This window comes from Montipora foliosa, chromosome 2 (genome assembly GCF_036669935.1).
Source record: "Montipora foliosa isolate CH-2021 chromosome 2, ASM3666993v2, whole genome shotgun sequence".
NCBI lineage: Eukaryota > Metazoa > Cnidaria > Anthozoa > Scleractinia > Acroporidae > Montipora > Montipora foliosa.
The window spans coordinates 9,495,996-9,518,495 of record NC_090870.1 but is presented as its reverse complement, the minus strand read 5'-3'; the positions used below and the strand labels follow the sequence as shown (position 1 = coordinate 9,518,495).

General features: G+C 41.4%; 1 protein-coding gene across 3 annotated transcripts in view; it reads left to right on the top strand.

The window, feature by feature from the left end:
* LOC137992350 (adhesion G-protein coupled receptor V1-like) overlaps positions 1-22,500 on the top strand; it is a 104,017-nt gene that overhangs the window by 31,534 nt on the left and 49,983 nt on the right. For all 3 annotated transcript variants that reach the window (XM_068837637.1, XM_068837638.1, XM_068837636.1), the window contains exons 21-39: positions 1,586-1,707; positions 1,845-1,970; positions 2,277-2,491; positions 4,537-4,763; positions 6,310-6,616; positions 7,074-7,265; positions 8,361-8,650; positions 9,131-9,566; positions 9,687-9,856; positions 11,363-11,615; positions 12,582-12,832; positions 14,958-15,178; positions 16,080-16,456; positions 17,411-17,629; positions 18,040-18,266; positions 18,727-19,003; positions 20,360-20,696; positions 21,354-21,967; positions 22,184-22,500. The exon at positions 22,184-22,500 is cut by the window's right edge and continues 117 nt beyond it. In XM_068837637.1, coding sequence (XP_068693738.1) covers positions 1,586-1,707; positions 1,845-1,970; positions 2,277-2,491; positions 4,537-4,763; positions 6,310-6,616; positions 7,074-7,265; positions 8,361-8,650; positions 9,131-9,566; positions 9,687-9,856; positions 11,363-11,615; positions 12,582-12,832; positions 14,958-15,178; positions 16,080-16,456; positions 17,411-17,629; positions 18,040-18,266; positions 18,727-19,003; positions 20,360-20,696; positions 21,354-21,967; positions 22,184-22,500 — 5,178 coding nt within the window. The remainder of the gene's footprint in view (positions 1-1,585; positions 1,708-1,844; positions 1,971-2,276; positions 2,492-4,536; positions 4,764-6,309; positions 6,617-7,073; positions 7,266-8,360; positions 8,651-9,130; positions 9,567-9,686; positions 9,857-11,362; positions 11,616-12,581; positions 12,833-14,957; positions 15,179-16,079; positions 16,457-17,410; positions 17,630-18,039; positions 18,267-18,726; positions 19,004-20,359; positions 20,697-21,353; positions 21,968-22,183) is intronic.

Genomic DNA, 22,500 nt, shown 5'->3' with positions numbered 1-22,500 from the left:
GGATAGGGTGGTTTTTAACTGTGTGCCGTGCACCACAAACTTAACGTTATCTGTGACGTATAGAATCAAACCGACCATTGAAAGCAAAGCATGCAGCCGGCGTTGAGCGCGGGAAGACGCAGGCGAGCAAAGCACAGTTGTTTGGGTTTCTGCCTTGATAAACTGAGAGAGTGGTGCAATTTTTTTAAATCCAAACCTCAAAGTTTATGACGACATTCGTTTGTAGTGTTTCTCGTAAATAAAATTACCATTTTCTGTTAAAAACTGGAGAGAATACAATGGCGGCATTAGTTTTCGGAATCGCGTTTGGCTCAGCTTTCAGAATTGCATAATTATGCGAAGTGTAATGTATCCAGAATCAGAATCTGCATAATTATGCTGTTCCTTAAGTGACGTTGCTTTCCGTTTCTCAGTAACCATTTCTGGTAACAAATCACAAATGTAATTCTCGGAAGGACTTACATGTAGGAAATGGCCAGTGGCATTCTGTATAATTTTGCAGTGCAGCCTGTCATGATGCTTGCCGTTTCTATGTCTCCTTCCTCCCTTTGCCAGTACCGCGCACCGGTGGCTCAGTTGGTTGAGCATTGGGCTGCCATGCGGGAGGTCGTGAGTTCGACTCCGGCCGGACCAACGCTCAGGGTCTTAAAATAACTGAGAAGAAAGTGCTGCATTTGCAATTACATCCGCAAATGGTTAAGACTTTCAAGTCTTCTCTGATAAGGACTATAAACCGTAGGCCCCGTCTCACAACCCTTGAATGTTCACAAGCCGGTGGGACGTAAAAGAACCCACACACTATTCGTAAAGAGTAGGGCATGTAGCTCCCGGTGTTGTGGTCAGGCCTCACCTCATTCATTCATGTGCTGGGTGAGATTGCTAATGGACTGATAGCGTCTGCCAGCGGTGCCTTTATATGCTGATGTCCGATCTCACCCATAGATCACTTGCTTGTAAAGCGCATTACTGTTAAGCCTAAGTCCTCTTATAATCTAAGATCAAATAGTAGTCCTAAGGAGAAAATGCTTCCTACGCTTGGTGCCAGGTCTTTTTATGCTGCTGCGCCATGTCTGTGGAATAGTCTGCCGGCTGAGTTGCGTGACATTCTATCACTATGTAATTTTAAACAGAAACTTAAGACCCACCTTTTTCGGGCAGGCTAGAACCTTTTTTCTTATTTATTCATTAATTTATTTTATTAATTAATTTTTATTCAATTGGTTTCAATTGTACCACCATATAATTTGAATAAGGTTTTTAAGTGAATTATTGTAAAGCGCTACTGATCATTCTTATGTAAATAGCGTTATTTAAGTATTTTATTATTATTACTATTATTATTATTATTATTATTATTATTATTTGAATACACCTTATTCCAAAATGGCCGCTGATTTATGCGCATACAAATTGGCCCTTGTTGCCTCGTTCAAGATAAAATATTCTTTTGAATTTTAAGCTTAAGAACGAGGCATCAAGGGCAAATTTGAATAAAAGGAAAATAATATTTAAATGGCGGCCATTTTGGAATAAGTTGTATATATACCATTACTTGCAACAAACCATGGATGTGTTTTTCCTTCAGACGAATATAAATTTCGGAAAGGACATAGCAGATGGCCAGTGGCATTTTATTGCTTTCACTGTGGATACAGATACAAGTACAGTTCAGTTCTATTTAGATGGCGATCCAGTTGGTAATAGTCGGTAAGTTTAACAAGGCTGTTTATTTATTTTTCTTTATTTAGTTTCCCTTTTTTTTTCTGTCGCGTATGTATGTTTCTCTTTCCTCACGAAATGCTATTTTGCTTAGTTTTCTTTCGTTTTTTTCAAAATTCTTCTAGTGCAATTCCTTCGGGATCAATCAGTTCTGACGCAGTTTATCTTGTGGGCAAAGGTCAAAGTTCAGAGTCAGGTTTCACGGGATGCATTCAGGATATAACAGTCTATCCTCAAGTACTGGAAAAGGAGTAAGTTCCATTTTTCTATGGAGCAATGTGCAATGCAAACTGTACTAAAAGCACTGAATCGTTTTTCGATACCCTTGCCAATCCAACTGCCAATAACTGCAAGTTCATCAAGACTGAATTAAACTTTGCGGTTAGAGTTAGACGTTTTGCTCTTTCAGTGGGCCTAACCCTAACCCTCTATTGCCTCTTGGCACGCTCCTGATTTCAAGACAAACGCAGATATATTGAGCCTTTCTTTCAAGTCTAAATGGAAATGATTTGAGCACTAAACGTGTTAATTTTGGAGACTTACTTTTTTTTTATCAGCTTGGTTAAAGAGATGGCACAGCCAAACGGTGAGCTTTCTCCCATAAATGGGTATCTAACCTTTGAGCCTGGTGTTTCGCAAAGACAAGCGTCAATTAGAACAGTCGACGATAACATCCCTGAAGATGATACATCGTACATTGTGGTGTTATACAGTCCAACGGGAGGAGCTCGACTCAACACTGGAACCTCGGAATTTAAATTAACTCTCAAAGGTAATTTTAAAAAGCTCTATGAAAGAAATTTATGTATGTGAAGTACGGGCTATAGACGAAAGAGAGCAATTGTCTGTGATAAGAGGCTATTTTCGAAATATCAAAGATTCAGCTTGATAGTGAGGCAGTGAGGACAAAAACAATAGAAACACGTGGGAATGAAGGTGAAAAATAATTACATATCATCCACTTTCCTTTACGTTTGCCTCACATTCAAGCTGAATTTCAATATATCGAAAGAGGCCCAATGTCTCTTTTCAATTCTTTTCAGTTGTTTCTTTTCTCTCTTTCCTATATAGCCCGCACTTTGGCGGAAACACATGAGCCCAACAAATTGACGTGCTCCCAACCGTGTGGTTTAATAGGGACCTTAAAGATCTACGACGGCGACTTCAACGAAAACGTCGCCTCAAAATATCACTTTGCTTTATCATAATTCTTTCGCGGTTATTCGGTCTCGTTCATTTCTTACAATTTGGGCGAAGTATCCTAAAAATAAATTGGTACGAGCAGCTACAAAGTGAAAATACAGAATGATAGATTCTCTGTTGCATGCTTACGTTGTCGTCAAAACCTCAAATTTGGTAATTTTACGTCGTCCTTATATGCTGAGTACCGCAAGAATCCGTCCTAAAATCCGTGCTGCACTTGCAGCACGATTATTTTTGCCCTTTTAACCAATGATATCATTGTTTTTCGCCGTTGTTGTTGCCGTCGCCGTCGTAAAATCTCAAGTTTCCTATTAGCTCAGTTGGTGGAGCATTGGACTGGCATGGGTTCGTTAAAAAACGCTCTGTAGTGAACTTGCATTTAAACGTCGCTAGCCTTGAACGGAGGCGGTTTTTTTTGGGAATGTGATGCTTTCTGTAGACTTCAATTCTTGTGCTGCCACTTTTGATATCAATGCATAGAGAGTTTGGAGCAAGTCTATCACTCATCCGTTTAACAGGAATTCGCTTTTCTCCTTCTGTTCCTCTGCTTAAAATACTCAATATCTTACAGCGAGAAATGTTTCTCGATGAAATATGAAACGAGCCGGGAAATATAAATTTACATTTTCACTACATCTTGCATCAATTACCCCAGTTGTGCTAGTTAAACAACCGGAATGAACAAATTCAGGAGGTCAGAGGCGCAGGGATAGCGCAGTGGTGAGAGCACTCGTCTCCCACCAATGTGCCCCGTGTTCGATTCCAGACTCGTCATATGTGGGTTGAGTTTGTTGGTTCTCTACTCTGCACCGAGAGATTTTTCTCCGGGTACTCCAGTTTTCCCCTCTACTCAAAAACCAACATTTGACTTGGTTTACGTTCATTGCTTATTTCAGTTTACAGTGTCCCCAATTAGTGCTCCAGCGCTAGAACGACTAGACACTTAAATAAAGTATCTTTCCTTTCCTTTCCTTTCATCAAGGGGACCTTGATCTCCCATACTTGGGCTTGGATTCAACCTTTTCGCGGGTAGATTTACTTATAGAACGCCTCCCTTGTGAAATTCAACACGCCAGCTGTTGTAAAAGCCAATCAAAACAAAGTTATCTCAGCGTCAGGGGAAATATGATACTTTTCGCGGGAAAAAGCCTTTTCCCAAAAATTAATTTATTTGGGAAAGTGTTGACTTAAAGAATTGGTGCAGCTAGAGGTTCCCATTAATGAGCTCCTCACAAATTTTATTTTTTGTAAGAAACTGAGAATTTATCATTGTGTGAGGACCAAATTTGAACTTAGCCTGCGTGAAGACTTGCTGTATGAAAAAAAGCGTGCAGCAAAGGAAATGCGAGAGGTCTGCACGCAGGTTCCCTTAAATTGGTTATCTGACTCACATTTAAATTGTGTAGCATAGGACGGTATGTAACGTTTTTTTTTTTTTTGTTAAAATGAAGGACAAAAGTAAATCTTAACTAGCGGAGGCGTCTTTGGGTAGTTCCTTAATAAAAAGAAATGTCAAAGATCCCTGCAGAGAAGACTGAATTATTATTTGATTCTTTTGAAAGTGTGTCAAAAAGATATTCTTATGACGTGGGTTTTCGTTTGTGTTTGACTTAGTGCTGAAGAGCGACAACGCAAATGGTTTGTTTGGATTCAGTTCGATCAGCCCTATTGTCATCCAGGAATCCAACAACGTCACTTTGCCCATTGAACGCATAAAGGGTCTGTTTGGCGAAGCCACAGTGTATTGGAGTGTGTACAACGGCGCAAGCTCAGTGCCCGCATCCGGCGACTTTATAATGGACAATGGCAGCGTTATGTTTTCCGATAACGAAAACGAAAAGGTTCGTGAATGATTTTGTTCTTGGGTTTTCATGTTGGTTGCCTTCATCAAATGTTGTGTGCTGTCATGTTTTCCGAGAACTAAAATGACAACAGTTGGAGTTAGCGTTGTTGTCTGTATTGAATTTCGAATGCCCTCGCATTTTCATGATGCTTGTCTTTATAGAAGTTTGAGTGAAGCTGTGACAAGTAATTTTTGGGCGTTTCTATGCTGACTTATGCGTATGCTTGTTCATTGATTTAAAAGGAAAATACTGCTTCTTTCAACGTAATCGGAAGCGCAATGAAGGGCAATAGCGACTTGTGTGCACACATTTTCCCGCGCTGAGCGTTGGTTGCTTCTTTCTGATTCGAGATCTGATTGGTTAATTGCCTTAGTTTTGTACTTCTTTTTCTGACCTCATTTCAGCTTCTTTTCGAAAGCGAGTATTTTAAATAAAACTAAGTATAACCAAGAGAAAATGAGGGGACAGAGAGGGAGGCTCAAGGCGTTGGCCGGGATATGTTATGTCCACGAAAGTTATTTTTAGACGAGCGGAAGTCTTTCTTCTAGCGGAAATCTGTCTTCTGAGACGTCCGCATGCAGTCTTGCCTCGCTCTCAGGTTCTTAGTGAAAAGAGAAAACGATGGCGCACGTGGAAGGCTGATGAATATATATTTTCTTTCAAACATCGGAACGAGGTTGGCCTGCATGCGGACGTCTCGGAAAACTTCCGCTCGTCTAAAAATAACTTTCGTGGACATGACATATCCCAAGGGCTGGACCAGGAGCCTCCTTCTCTGTCCCCTTATTTTCTCTTGGTATAACCGAGCCAATGCAGGGGTTTTGCCTGGGATATTTAGGGAGACTCCTGGGAGGTTTGCAGGGGCATTGCCATGTTCTTTGGCTCGAGTTGTTTTTCGCTTACTTGCTTCTTTTCTCTCACTCCCTCCCTCCGATATTATGGGGTGAGACACTCCACGCACTGATTTTTCTCAGTAATGTGTTGACAGGTGCCTGGGTTTGGCTCGGTTGCTATGGTGACCTTGCTGCTGACGAGGGTCGGTTGCTACCTTTGCCGCAGCTACCGTCTAATAAACAGGCTATTTCCGAGTTCATGTCTGCCTCCTCTTCAAAGCGAGTCTAAGAGCGAAGTTTTTGTGGTGGTAATTAGTTCTACTTTACATATGAATGAAAACTAATTTTCGGAAGAAAAACTTCGCACTTAGACTCCCTTTGAAGAGGCGGCAGACTTGACTCGGAAATAACCTATTGGCGTTGTATTGTGGGTGAAAAATCCAAGTGCTCCCAAAACGACTCAAACATTTGACCTTTGAATTTCAAACTTGGATGGTTTACAACCTCAGCTGTAGGTGACTTGTTAGAACTGGGTCATTAAGCTGGGTTCAGAGGACATTCGTCACGTGCATACTGCCTGGGTAGAAATGTGGTTGGTATACTGGCAATTGTTGCATAGGAACTGGCGAATCTTTGGCCTGGTTTAAATGGAGGAAAAGATATATTTTGTCGATACTGATTCAGACATTTTAAATGAATTCAAATTTTAGGTTTTGGTCATTCCAGTGAACGATGAGACTTTGCCTGAACTTGATGAACACTTCACTGTCGTTTTAACATCCGTAATGCCAATGGATGGAAGTACTGCCACAAGTGCTGCAAGCTTAAGATCTGGCTACACAAGAGTCAACGTCACTATTCAACAAAGCGACTTTCCCTTTGGTCTTCTACAGTTCATGCGTAATGCTCCAGTTGGGGATGTAACAGTGTCTCCGTCAACAGCCCAATTTGATGTCGATGTAAGGGAAAGTGCGGGAACACTTACGCTGTTTGTAGTACGGGCGCAAGGGACACTTGGTAAGACTCAATACATTGGATTTCGAGTTTTAGGGTTTGAAACATTTCAAGTTTAATTAATTGTCTCCAGATAAGAGCTTGGAAGCTCTTTGACAAAAGTATTGGCGGGAGCCTTGAGTCTCTGCGAAAAATAGCTTTTAAAACAATTCAGGCAGGGTGGTGCGAAGAAAAGCTCGGAGTACTGTTAAAATGTTCTCAAAAAGCTGGTTGTCGAAAGAATAGTACGAGGGCTCGGTCCTCTGCCTAAACTGGCATAGCTTTACGTTTCGTTACTCGGGTAGTTTCAAAGAGGGTGCCAGAAAGAATCTGCGATCGTGCTTGTAGCCAATAAGAACTGAAATGGTGACACTAATGCTTAGTAGTAGTAATAATAATAATGATAGTGATAATAATAATGATAATGATAATAATAACAGTGACGGTAATAAATTAATGATAATGATCCTTAATGTTTCAGGTAATGTCAAGTGTCAATGGAAGACTCTACCAGGCTCTGCTAAATCCCCACAGGACTACACCGAGACCACAGGTTCAGTTGAGTTTCCTGCAGGATCGCGGACCTCCACAATCAATATCACGATCGTCGATGACAACGTTTCAGAGCTCAGTAAATCATTTAGCGTGGAGCTTTTTAACACAGAGGGAGGGGGTAAGTAGGGCATCGTAAGAGTCATGTCTGTAGGGCGTTTCTGAGAAGGTCAGAATTTCAGAACGTTATAACATCCTTTTTTCTTAGTGCAATACACTTTTTCGATCTTTACAATCCTCATTAGCCCTTTTTTTGTTCGTACTGGGCCTCTTGCATTGATCAAGAAGCATGTCTTAATCGTTTTTTCTCATGTGATCTATCACATTACTCTCCTCTCTCTGTAAATAAAGTTGAAGTGTTAACGTAACGCAACCTGATGTAACGCAACTTCCATTCCTTATGGGATGGGGTAACGATAACTGTTTGATTCAAGATAGCCCCGAGAGACGGGTGTTTACAGTCATTTAAAAGTGAGGGAGGGCGTTAGTTAAGGGTTTTAATCCAGATGAAGGGAGCAATGCAAGGAGAGGTACTGACTGATAAAATGCCATAACTTTTTTATTGTAAACGTTCAAACCCAGAAAATCCTTAGCTCATTGTACTTGAAATCGCTGCTTCTCAACTAGGTCTTTCTTGGCTCCATTTGCAATCATTCGTGATTCTGGTTTCACTAATTCTTCCCAGCAACAACTGGATCACTGGTCCGTGTCATCTTTTGTCCGTTTCATGAAGTGCTCGCTACTTTTCCCGAATTTTCTATTCGTTCCATATGTTGAGTGTTTACGGTGTTCTAGTGGGAAGAGTAAGCATTTTGATAAGCATGTCCTTTCCCAAGTCTCCCCTCCCTTCTTTCTTCTTCCCTTCGTTTCCTTCCCTCTTTCCTTCCTCCTTTCACCTAAATCCTTATGCATATGTCCTTCTATCCCCCCTCCTCCCCTCCGTCATTCCTTCCCTCCCTCCCTCCTTCCTTGCTTTTTTTCTTCCCTTTTCCCTCCCTCAATTCCATCCTCTACTTTCCACCCTTTGTCGGTGTGATGTTGCCTTTCTTCTGTGCTCTTTGGGAGTCGTGGATTTGTTGTCATGGGAGCGGGCACCATCTAGGAGCTGACTGTCCATCGGGGTAGCTCCTAGATGTATTGGGCACATGATGCAGATAGTAATCAGTGGTCAATTCGTTTGAGTGATTTCTCCTTATACCACTTGTTTTTTTTTCAGCTCAACTGAATTCAGTCGCCAATTTAGCGCGGGTGACCATCCTCCCAAGTGACGATGCATTTGGTGTTTTCAGCTTCGCCCCCGACTCCCTCAGTCGGACCATTAATGAAGCGAGTGGCAGTACCGTACTATTGACGGTGCAGAGAACAAGGGGTTTGTTGGGTGGTTCGACTGTCTACTGGCAGGTATCAGGACAGGCTACCCCGGACGTGGAGAACACAAATGGCTCTGTAGTGTTACCTGTCAACGTCAACAGCACTCAAATTGCCATCAGGATCAAGGAAGATGTGGTATGCTGTTACACTTTTCGATAATACAGGCATGAAATGATCAGAATATGAATTTGAACACGCACTTCCGGTTGCTGTTCGTGGCTCCTTGAACATCTCTTGTTTAACCTCCCTATTGTTGTCGCGGGATTATTTGAACACGAGCGAGGAATTCGATGTTCGCCCCGTTGTGGTTTGGTCGCGAGTTGTATAGCGAAAATCGAATTACTCGCGCGTGTTAAAATAATCCTGCCATAAAATATCGTGCGAGATACGAAGCCCAGAATCATCCGACGTAAGGAAGATGTACACAGCATGATCTTGCAAGTTGCTGTAAAGTGAAGGAGATGAGTGCGTTTAACCCTAACCTGACGGCGCGGTTTGTCTGTCTGTCTATAGGTATCGTCTACGGATCACTAGTGTCAATACCTTACATGTCATTTGAGATTTAACATCGTACTGTAAAAAGTACTGATTTGAATGACCTTTTAATTATTTTAGGTACCCGAGCTGGCCGAGAGCTTTTTAGTTACACTTACAAATGTGTCCGCGGGCCGCCTAGCAAATGACGGAACTCGATCTAACGTCACTATCTCCGCAAGCGATGATCCGTATGGCGTTTTTGTATTCGCCCTCTCTCAGCTTGCAGTCATGGAAAGTAACGTCACCGTAAACTTAACGGTAACGCGAAAGTCTGGAACGCAGGGCGTTGTCCGCGTTAGCTACCACAGCATAAATCCAAGTATGGCCAACGTGCGAATGGCCACGCCAAATGTGGACTATATTCCCATAAGCGGAGCTGTTGTGTTCGGTGACGGGCAGAGGAATGCTACCATCGGCTTGCATGTGCTTGACGATGTTATGCCCGAGGCAGCAGAGACAGTGATGGTGAATTTAACTGATGTGCAGCTACTCTCTGGCCATCCTGTGTTTCCTGGTAAGAAAAGACGGAACGGTTGTTGTTTTAAAAGCACAATGACGCTTTGACCACTAGGACATTCAAGTTGAGACATTTTTGTTTTATGATAGTTTGCATTTTTTTTTTTTAAATTTCTAGCACCTGAAAATTCACCACGAGTAGGAGTATCTCGTGTGGCGCGTGTCACAATAGAAAAGAATGACAATGCAAACGGTGTTGTACAACTCTCGTCCAGTGCTGTCAGCCTCCATGAGCCTCATTCTGGATCAGTTGTGAACGTGACAAGAGCGGCTGGTGATTTCGGCACTGTAAGTGATTGAGCTATCTGTAATTTGCCTTATAATCCGGCCAAATATTACAACATTTTTTACCAAAAGTTTTCGTTTGATTGATATTGGCCAGTATTGACGGTCATATGCGTCTAATTATCGCTACCCAACTATTTAGTGTATTCCTCTTGAGACTTGTCATAAACGTGTAATAATTAAATTCCAGTGAGCACACTACATCTATTTCAAAACCGTTTCAGTTATAGAATACGTGAAATAGATGGAATAATCGCCAAAATACTTGATATTAAAAGGTTCTGTTTCGAAGTGATGTTTTCGTTGATGTTGCGGCCCCATGGTTGCGTAAACCTCGGGAATATTAAAACTCGAAAATGGTAATGTGGAATTCCTTTATTGATAAAGCTATCGTTACATCACCGTTAAGGCGGTTGTGGCCTCTATTCAAGCGATTTGCCATAAACTTGAAAAACGTCGGGCCGACTTTTTTCAAGATTACCCAAACGCAATCCGTTTCAATCTTGTCCATTTGTGTCAATCCATGCTTCTCTATCCTTTTGTTGTGCTTCTTTTATGTTGTTCAACGGTTTTAAGTGGTTATCGCAACGTTTCATTCTACCTTTTGGGGCATTTTGGGTGTCACGAAATTACATCATTTTGCGTGAGATAAATGCATACGTGAGATACATCATACGTCATACATACGTCATTTTGCGTGAGATAAATGCATACGTTTCTCTCTATTTCGGGACCAGAGTTAAAAAGAACACTGTAGCGTAAATTGTTTGTATTCCGACATGCCAGTGGTCTTAGAATTGGGCAGAAGACCCAGGGAACACATCGTGACGCTTGTTTAGGGCGGCGCGCATTTCCGGACATAGCTGAGCTTTTGAATCAATTTTGGTTTGTCATGCAATCGGGCCTGCTTCGCCGGGCCGTCTCTCTCAGTCTTGTAAAAAAGGGCAGTGTCACGCTATTTAAGTCAAACTTCAAAACACTAAAAGACGTCTTTGCATCAATGAAGACCAAAGAATAACGCTGTAGTTTTGTTATCAGTAACCAATGAAGTGCACTGAAGGCAGCTATTCTTTGTTGTTTGCGGCCAAGGATGGAGAAGTTGGAAATGGATTGAAACTTGAAAAAACTGGCCAGTTTTTTTCAAGTTTGGAGACGGTGTCTTTAGAAAGTCGCAAAAAATTAAATACGAATAGTTCTCTGTGCCATAAATACACTTCATATCTTCTCAGTGGGTTGTCAGGAATGTTGTGAACGTGTGAGGTGAAGTACTAATTTAGATTTGTACTCAGTTTTGACCTAAATACAGCAAGTTTAGCGTGACAGTGCAAGGTATGTTTTTTTGGTTTCAGTTCCTTAAGGCTGCTGCCTAGTGTCTGTCAGTGCCCTTTACAAGAAAGTCATGATTAAGAGCTTCTAAAATCCGTTATACTGCGGCGAAATACCGTATTTTCGGTATAGGAATCAAATTGATTTCCCCTCCTTAATGTCCAAACTATTTTGTTTCTTTAGATTGCGATTGCGTTTGAAGTTGATGCTCTCAGCGCGAATTCATCGGATTACAGAATCCTTTCAAGAAACATCACATTACTAGAACAGCAGAGAGAGGCTTCGGTACCAATGCAGATTATTCACGACTTGGTCCCAGAATTCGATGAGAACTTCAGAATACGCTTGACTGAAGTGTATGGCGGTGCTATCTTGGGCTCTCCGCGGGAGTGTGTTGTTACTATACTGGAGAACGACTATCCGTATGGGCTAATCGGTTAGTACTAACTGGATGTAAGGTTAAGCCTGGTTTTCACTAGCGACGCAATCACAAGCTCAAGCACAAGCATAAGTAGCTTATGCTGGTGAAAACGAACGTCGACATAAGCATCAAAATCAATCACGGCATCCGCCATTTTGTTCAAATGCTCAGACGCGGGGAATCTGGAACGAGTGCTTTAATTGGCCAGACGTAACAAATTTCCTTGTGCTTATGCTGTGTTTCGTTTTCACACAACGCAAGCGAAGGAAAACATAAGCGCAAGCTTAGTTGTGTTTGTGCTTGTGCTTTTTCTTGCGCCAACACCGTTTTCACGGTGAAATGTGCTCCCTTATGCTCGCGCTTGTGTTTGCATCGCTAATGAAAACCAGGCTGGACAGAGTATTCCGTTAAAGTAATGCAGCTTAACTTGATGGAGTGGATTTGTCTCGCCCAATAGTTGGGCTGTTGTTGACCGATTTCAGTTCTCTAAGACAGTATTTTCCCCACCAATCAATATGTCATTGTTCTTTGAACAAAAAAAAAGAATAACTCTCAGGGCTGGTTTTCACAAGGTGAACCCATTTTGTGTTTCTTCTGTTACTCGGAAGGGATAAATACTTGCTCATTGTCTGAAGCTTAACCAATCAGAAGGCGCGAAAGCGCTATTCACGTTTCACAGCTTGCACAGGAGAAAAACTTTAAATGTTTTGTGATTTTCAAGGGTGTGTGTTGGGATCCATATTTTTCCTTGCTGTAAAGTTTTTCAAACCAGTTAAGTTTGGATTTTTTTTAAAACTAATGTTCATTATCATTAAACAAAGGAAAATCGAGAGGGAACTAGTTGGAAAGAAAAAAAAAAAACAAAAAACTTTGAACCCAATGTATTATTGAACCGTAACATATGCGTGTGGCGTGAAAACTTTCTCTCGGTTGTCACGTTCAATGATAATAGCGTCTGTTGTATTTTTCTGACCTTTTTAGGTTTTGACAATGCCTCGCTGTCAGTATCAGTCCAAGAAGGGGAGAGCTCCAATAACAGAGTAACCTTGAGAGTCATAAGGCGATTTGGTCTACGAGGCGGCTCCAGTGTTCACTGGGAAGCGCGCTTGAATGGTGTGCTAGCAACAGATGATATCACACCAGTCCAGGGAGACCTTGTATTCGCACAGGGAATATCTTCACGTGATATTGAGTTCGATATTAAACCAGATGCTATCCCAGAGGTTTTGGAGGTGAGAGATTTAAATTGAATAGCCTCAACTGATAAGAGATCATATTCTCTTCATCTACATACACACCAGAAGCATGCGTTTTTTTCCTCGGCGTTTTCGTTGCATGATCCTGATAAGTGATTTATTCAACTTTCTTTAACGTTAAAAAAAGGAAAAAGGAGAAAAATGAAATAAATAAACTAATAAATAAATAAATAAACTACTCTAAGGTTTGAAATTAAAAGAAAAATAGGAAATAAAAAAAAAATAGGCGATAAAATCAGTAAATAAAATACTCTACGGTTTGGTGGATACGAGGTCGTGGTTTTGAGGGCTGTGTGAGAAGTCACTCACAAGCGATGAGCATATTTTCACAGTTTATCCATGTTTGCCAGAAATAACCAACCTCACCCCGATAAACCTGAAAACGAGAAAACGTCTAGCCCCTCGGGATTTTAATGATATGGCCGCGTGATGAAGGTCGATAAAAGCGAACTGGCGAAATGTGTGTAGAACTTTGCCTCATCGAAAAAAATGATGTTGCTTTTGTTTGCTGCTGGCGTAATGCGTCTTAGCATAAAACGAAATCGGGAATAACATTTCGTTCGATATTGAAGCCTCTGAGATGAAATTTTTGAATTAAATAAGCAGCCATTGCTTTATATTCAGGGATAAGTCGTGAAAATCAAGTTAAATTTATTGTACCTTGAAGCTCTGATCCCTTGAAAGAAAAGTTTAATGGGAGACATTTTCAATTTGCACCAGCGTGTAGTTGCTCTTTTCGTTTTTTTCCTCTTTAAATTGTTTAATGCCATGCGTACAATGTTTTTCCTTTCTAATAGTTTCATTTTTTAGAATGTTCTTTTTATAAGTTTAATTAAGTTTGAATTCTTTGTTTCATTGTGTTGTTGATTTATTTCTGTTGTGTTTGTCAGTTGTTGTTTTGTTTAATGATGTTATTTACCTTCTACAGCCTGTGGACAACAGATCTAAAAGCGTAAGCATGCTGTAAATAACTCGTAAACTCTTAAAAAATCCTCTCGATTTTAAACCAGAGACATAACTTCGCCCCCTAAAATATTCTTAAATAAAAGAAATAAGTATAGGTCTTAAACGTAATAAAAAAATAGTATACATTCATTATCATGCTGAAGTCCTACCCTTAAAAGTCAATTTAGTGCAATTTGAAACAAGTTTGTGTGCTATACTTACAAAGCAAAGAATCTTTCAACAACAACAACAACATCAATTTATTCACATTTCACTTTTTTGCATTAAGTTATTATAATAGTTACTTCTACTTTTCAATACGTTACAAATAAAATTAATCAAGTAAAATAAAAGGTACATAACGTGATTAAAATGCCTAGTGTCTAAGTAAACCGCTAGGTTTTCTAGTTAAATGCTACCCGCTTTAGAAAGTTAAAACTATGTGAAAACGTAGGTAACAAAAAATAAGAATATATGAGAGCAAATGCGTTTTAATATTTTGGTTGACCTGTTCATTCTGGAGCCCGGTTAGCAGGGTCCGTTTATCACTTACCCATTTCTAACCCTAACCCTAACCGCGAAAGCTCCTGCTGTGGACCTTTTGAGGCTGAACACCCTAAGAGTTACCCAAACCGCTTTTTTAACCCCTGAAAGGTGCGATGAGCACCCCCGTCCTTTTTATATGGGATCCCCCCCCCCCGGCCCTAGAAGAGATTTGTAGCTTAGACTGGCCCAAGCAGAGTGCACTTTCCTTAACTTAAAAAGCGACAGAAATGCAAAGCTGCATTTTAAATTATTTAACAAAAAATAAACAAACCAGAACAAATTGAGAGCCTTTAAAGCGAGTTACAATCGAGTGTCGTAAAACCATAACCGAAGTAATTACTTTGGCCAATCAAAAAGGACGGAGACAATCCAGTAAACCAATCAAAACTCGAAGTAATTACACGTAGCCGACACAAAGCGCGGGAAAATGTGCACGCGCAAGCCACGATTGGTTTTGGTTTCAGTTCTGATTGGTTGAAAAAGTGGCGCGAGAACTTTGAACCAATCACTGAGCGAAATAATGCAAAACCAAAGCAATTCGCTAATTACTTTCGACACTCAATTGAAAATCGCTTTAAGTCTGTGTCCTGTTTTTGTTCCCAATAACCAGATAATTGACGTCAACTTGACATCGGTGACATTTCGGTCCGAGGGGACCCCGTCACTTGATCAAACAACTCGAGTCGCGCGGGTGCACATAGAGGCAAGTGATGCTCCCCACGGGGTGGTAGAGTTTGCCCAGGCGAGTTACAATGCTTCTGAGGGTAGTACCGTGTACCTTGTGGTTTCAAGAAGTTTTGGCACCGCTGGCGATATAAGAGTGTTTTACAGGTAGGTGTAGGCAATGATTTGATTTGTTTCTTTTCAGGTAACGCACGCACAGCTCTTTACAACGTCTTATTTTTTAGATCGGAATTTATGAATCTTTAAAATTTTCGCTCATACGCCTGTGTTTACCACCTTCTAATCGATCTGTCAAGAAACTTGGAGGGTACATTGAAAATTCGTTTCATAATTATTTGTACCTGAAACGTTTGGCGTTATATGCGCGATAATTTTTGACAACTGTTCTTTTAGGTTTTTTAACTTTACAAAGAATTTATGGGCTCATCAAGAATTTTGCCACCCAATGTATGGCTAATATCTTGCTTATTGTCAAACCAAAAGGCTTTCAATTGAGAAGATGGCAAAATTTTAAAAGCTCTTTGATCTTTTTAAGTCATTGACGAGTGTAGGATTGGCGCGCAGTGACGTGTGAGACTACACCTCCTCTATCAATGTGGCTTAGGTTCGATTTTTTGATAGTTCTCTACTCTGATCCGAGAATTTTTTTTCCCGGATACTCTGTTTTCCTTCGGTCTTTAAACAATATTTCACTGGTTCTGCTTGTAGTTGATTTGATGAACTGTTTTCTCAATTAGTAGAACTCTTGTGTTCGACCATGTAAGCTTGAAACTTGAATAAAAGGATTCTTATTACTATTATGATGACCTGTATAGGGAAACTCGTATGTTAATGGCACGGGGTAGCGTGTAAATACGACGTTAGTTTTACGGGCGTTTTTGGTAAATACGGGCTTGGTCGGGAATTTGAAGGAACAAATTTCAACTGTTAATTCTCTTTATGTATAGTCACAATGTCTTCATAACTGTAATGGTAGCGCTTTTCTCTTTCCTTGTACTCAACTGTCATCGAGTTTCTTAACGGTGTGTGCTTCTTTCAACTCTTATAGCACCATGGAGCATATTGGAGGCAATCGAGCCGTGTCAAACGTCGACTTTTTGGCGGCAGCAAACTCGTCCGTTGAAATTCCTAATGGAGAAAGCACCGCAAATATAACCATTGACATTTACGACGATGGAAATCCCGAGCTGGGCGAAGTGTTTGATGTGAAACTAGTTAGCGTCGAGTTGATTGGTCACTCCCCCGTTCTTCCGCCCCAGATTGGTGGGGTTGGGAGGGCTGCTGTTACTATAGTTACCAATGATGATGCTCATGGCCTGATGGTTATCAGAGCTGCCAACCCCGATGCCAATAGTCACGGTAGCCGCGTGACAGTTGACGAAACTGATAGTCTATCAGTTCGCCTTGTTATTGAAAGGCTTAAAGGTGAGATAGCAACGCTCTGAATTAGGTCGTGTTTTGACCCGTTGATCGTACAGTTTGAAGCATTTAATTTCTTGTACTAGACTTTTTAATCTTTTAGAGATTGTGTAATAATGTCTTAAGTTTGTGTTTATCTGTCATTGTGGTCAAGCGTACCTAACCTCCAATTTTTAGTTCTTTCGTTGCGAAAGAAACACGGATATTTGCTTGAACTGTAAGCCTTGCGTGCGTTCGCGTGATTCGAACTAATCTCGTGCTCAGAGCCTACGTTACCCTTGTCCAGCAGAACGCGCAACCGATGTCGTAGGGAAAACGCTGGAAAAATCCACAACTGATCAACGTTGATCACTCCAGGATCGCCAACCAGAGGACTTGTGTCGCCAACCAGAGCGAGAATCAGCTTAAATACCCTGTTATTGATATCTCACTGACTCTTTAATTTGATTACTAACGCACTGAAAATCCAAAGGACGCCTTTCAGTTAATGGAGGCCAAGGACTTCTGTTTTTGGTAACGAATGGCGAGGAAAGAGTTGAGAGCAAACTTGAGAGTGTTGGGTGAACTTTTTTCAAAAGTTCGTGATGTAATTCGCACCAAGTCGATCAAAACCATGATATTTTGGCTAATCATTTCATTCTAGGTTTTCTTAAAATAGAAAAAATGTTATGCAGAAATGATTTGAATGCGGTCACGGTGGTAACAGGAGAAAGTGAGCAATTTTTGGTCCGAAAGCGTTACAACCCGTCGCCATGGTAGTATCCCTTAAATATGACCATTTCTAGAAACTTCAGTCCATTGTAAACGTCACAAAGTGCCCCCTTAAGAGTGAAAAAAAGTTGTAGCTAAATCTCGTTCTCAAAGGAGCTTCTCGCTCCTTAATGTAAGGTATTGTACTCCATTGTACTATATTATTTTATGTTGGACTTGAATTAATGTGTGCGTTGACTCAATTTACAGGCACTATTGGTGACGTCACCGTCGATGTCACTGTCGTGCAAAATGGCGCCACGCTGAACAGTGATTTCGTTGCCAGCAAAAAGACGTTTTCCTTCAGCAACAACGACAACGCCAGTCAGAGCGACATTGTGAGTATACTGGGCGATGATATCCCGGAACCAGACGAGGACTTCATTATCAAACTGGTCAATCCCACAGGAGGAGCAAGGGTGGCTTCAGGTAGTTAACTGCCTTTGTGATTAGGATGTGCTTAATTGGGGTTTAAAAAGTTCGAACAAGTCACGGTTCACTAATGACATCAAATCACTATCTGCAAATTTAAACGTCTGCGACCTACCCGTTAAGCCACGACCCCTCAATAGGCCAGTTTCGTATTCTAACGGTTGGACCGGATCTGGCATGAAATGGAGGCTAATGCGGGCAAATCTTTTCAAATGCAAATTAATTTGCCTGCATTAGCCTCCATTTCATGCTAGACCCGGTCCAGCCGCGAGAATTCGAAAATGGTCTATTACAGTGCTTTTAACCACATTTGGTAGCAGGGAGACTCGTATTTCTCGATCGGGTCTGTTCTCTTGGTGGATGACTCCCAACATTTTTGTCATTCAGGATTTTTTCTTAATTCCCAGGATTGGGTAACAACGTCACTATTACCATTCGAGCGAACGATGGTGTGGCAGGACAAGTGGGATTCGATGAACAGTCCCGCTCTCTTGTTGTCAAGGAAGGAAGCCAAGTTTCTCTGTCTGTCAATAGGAACCTGTCAGCTGGGCGTGTCACGGTTGATTGGCTTGTGACTGGAGTGAATGCCTCTTCTGATTTCATTGATGTGAATGGCACCGTGGAGTTTAAGGAGGTAGGTGGTGTGTAGGCAAATAAATGTACCAAAATATGAAACGCACATGCTGAGCGTTCAAAGAATTGCTTTTTATCGTTAGACCGTGAGGGAGTTGTTTGCATGTGAGATTCATACCGGTCTGAGTTTCGAGGTAGTGTTTTCATAATCATTCCGGTGCGAATTCATCTCGGTTCTCTCTTGTCGTTTTACATTCGTGCCGGTAGGGATTCAGTCTGGTGGTTGTACCGCATCGAAATTTCACAGTGGAATGAAAACGTTTTCCGTTGTCATAGAACCGAATTGAAGGCGATTCAGAGAACCGGGATATGAAAGTCTTTTAAAGTAAACAGCCCCTAAAATTTGCAGCCTTGGCATTGCCTTTTCGATTGACCACCATACATTGAAAAGAAGGAAACCTATCACGGCAATGCATTCCCCTTGCAAGGAATCAGTTTAACTAACTGTGCCTCATTTTCAGGGTGAAACGCACACCAGCATAACCCTAACAGTTCGCAACGACACGACTCCAGAAACACACGAGGTGTTTGTAGTCCGCCTAAGCAACGTTCAAACCTTCGGCATCGCACCGTCTGGACACGCCAGCCTGATTCACGGGAAGGCAACAGCAACCATAAGCATTGGCGCCAACGATCGACCGCATGGTGTGATAGAGCTTGAAGCAGGTTCTCGTCTGGTGTCCCGAGCTGACGAGGCGAATTTTACTCTTACAGTTTCAAGGTTGTTTGGGGACATTGGTATGTATGAAGAATACTCTGCATCGACCATTATGCTGAGACTACAACTTTTCCGGTTCCAAAGTTCCGATTTCTGAAGTTCCGATTCCAAACGTTTTCTATTTTCCACTGTGTCGACCTTCTATTAGGGAGTTTAAGCACGCAACGTTTTTGAACCGCGTACGGCAACCGGAAATGAACGTTTCGAACGCCAGGAGAGCAGTGTCTCCCAGATTTTTAACCTAATCACCTCTAATGGAGAAAAAGATACTTACCAATATAAAGGTGGTAGTGACAAGACAAGTTAAATGGAAAACAGCTCACTTCCGGTTGCCGTCCGCGGCTCAAAGACGTCGCCCCCTTAAACTCCCTTTTGTTTAAGTCACTCAGCATCGATTGGCCAGAAAAGTTATTTAAACGATAGAGCTTGTTCACTTACGTGGTCAGCGCACATACAGATAACAAGATTGATATTATTAGTATGATTAGCCACTTTCAAAAATACCTTAATACTCTTTGTTTGCGGTTTTCAGTTGAGTGTCGAAAGTAATTAGTAACTTGCTTTTGGTTTTACATTACTTTACTCAGTGATTGGTTCAAAGTTCTCGCGCCACTTTTTCAACCAATCACAAGTGAAACCAAAACCAATCGTGGCTCGCGCGTGCACGTTTAATTTCCCGCGCTTTGTGTCAGCTACGTGTAATTACTTCGAGTTTTGGTTGGTTTGCTGGATTGTCTCCGTCCTTTTTGATTGGCCAAAGTAATTACTTTGGTTTTGGTTTTACGACATTCGATTGAAACTCGCTCTAAGATCCCGGCGCTGAAAACACTTTCCCCTGATAACCAAAACATTCCTACTTTCTGAACTGAGTGTGAATCTTCCAAGTTCTTTATCTGATACCCAAGATTTTCCTTTGTGGTATCTAATTTATATATCCCAAGTGCTGGTTTGGAGTATCTCTTTTTATAACCCTTTCTTTTTTCCTTTAACTGGAAAAAATATATTGACGAGGGTTTTGGGTAGTCTGGACTTTCTGTCCAGACTACCCAAAACCCTCCTCAAGAGAAAGAAAGATTTTGGGTATCTTTTCGCCGTGAACACTGCAGAATGAATCCGATCAAACTACACACATCTTATTCCAAAATGGCTACCATTTGAGTATTCCTTTGTTTGCTTGCAAATTAGCCCTTGTTACCTCGTTCAAGGTTAAATATTGTTTTGAATTTTTGGCTTAACAACGAGGCAAGAAAGGCTAATTGTAAAAAAAAAAAGAATACTTCACTGGCTGAGATTCTCTCCCTTAAAAGTGACTTAAATGTGACTTAAACGTGTCCGTTTAAAATTTGCGTGACAGCATAATTTTTCATTTCCTTCAGGTGCCTTAAGAGTTTGGTATGAAGCAACGAGCGGGAACATAACAGCCTTAAAATCCGACGAGAGTTTAGCCACACCTGGACTGGACTTCATCGAAGGGAAAAGGAGCATCATAATAGGCGACAACGTAGACGTTGGCTCCATCCCAGTGTGGGTGATCGATGATAATTTTCCGGAACTCGATGAAGTGTTTATTGTCAACATCACAGGGGTGGAGTTAGTAAATGCTGCACAGTTCAATAACACCATCCCACCCATACTGGGTTCTAATCATGTTTCCCAGATAACGCTGTCGGCCAATGATAATCCACATGGAGTGTTCAAGTTTTCACTGGCCAGGTAATAAATTGTCTCGTGACGGGTGTTCGGTCGATCGATCAATCAATTACCTAACCATTCGACCGATCAGTCGATTGATCGCTCGACTTCGTGCTGAACGATTAACGAACCATTGACGCACTGACGGATGTTATCGACCTACCGATCTGACCGATGTGCGATTGACAGTCTGGCCGAAGACCAACCGAGATGAATCAATCGAGCTGGATCTCTCAGACAATCCATTTAAACTTACAGAGTGTCACCCATTTTCATGTTCTTCTCTTTGTAATTCAATCAAATTTCTTCTTCTTGCCTCGCTAATATAATTTTGTATGAAATACCGAGAGCGTGGCCGTAGCAAAAGAATAAATTACGACTGAGGCCATACCCATAGTAAATTCTCTTCGTAGGTATTTGGGTTTTTTTGATACCAGATTTAAAGACAACACTGAGATCCCACGTTGTTAAAAAAACGCGAAAAAATGACTGAGACAAATACCTCGGATTGCCTCATAATGGCTACGGAGAGGGCAATATAAATAATACGAGTAGTGTCGGGAAATATTAATCTACTAAGGAGTCGCAGAATGTAAACTTACTTTAAAGTACTATTATTAGGCGTTCATTTTGGAATAGGTTTTATGGTGCCCTACAAACGTTACATTTCTGTTACAGGGTTTTCCTCACTGAATCCTCTGATCCTTATAACATCACTGTGTTGCGAGGCGAAGGAACCTTTGGCCGGGAGACAGTCAATTACTTTGTAGTAACACAGACTGTGGGGCCAAGCGATTTCAGCATACTGGGATATAGTGGCGGTGAACAAACGTTGGTATTTGAAGACGGAGTAAGCGAACAGCATATAACAATTAATGTTACGGATGACAGTCTCCCTGAAGGTGATGAAACACTCACAATTACGTTGACCCGTAATTCTGGAAAAACAGCCATTGGAAGTCCCAAAACCCTCGAGGTTGTTATTCGAGCTAACGACGACGCCTACGGAGTGTTCACTCTGGATCAAGCTTCACTGACAAAGACCATCTCTGAACCTGGGACAGGACCAGTCACTGAAGCTGAGTTTGTGGTTGTCCGTAGCGTGGGCTCGTATGGAACTGTTGTTGTGTACTGGGAGGTCGTGAACGCTTCCTCGTCAGCCGATTTGACTCCGGTGAAAGGCAACGTGTCTTTTAACGATGGTGATACGCGGATGACGTTTAAAGTAAAGGCCGTGTTGGATTCCGTACCAGAAAAAGCCGAAACCTTCATCATTGTGCTTAATATAACTGGTAAGACAGCTCATTAATATCCAATATTCTTTCTTAATAAAAAGAACCGTGGGGAATGGTGGTAGGGCCGTTGCATAACGGCTACCATTTGTTTTATTGCAGTCTGTCAAAGTCTTTCCACAAATCGGTGTAACATGAATTTTATCACATTGATACATAGCTTTTTAAACTACCGTATGATTATTGACTGATCTGTTGGTTTTTTTCTTTTTCAAGGCAACGGAAGGCTCACATCTCCCTACAAAGCACAGCTGACCGTAACAGAGAATGACTCTCCATATGGAGAGTTGCAAATAGTATCTAGTTCATCAATGGACAGCTCGGTCGACATCGAAGAATCTCAAGGCATTGTGACGGTCAAGGTCCTTCGCAAAAAGGGAGACTTTGGACGAATCACGTTAGATTACACGACAATATCACGAACGGCCAGCTCAGCTTCCGGTGACGTTGCTCATTTTGAAAAGCTACAGCGTTTAAAGACCTTGGACGCTTATAGTTGGCATGCGTTTTCCGCTTTTGGAGATCAATTTGTT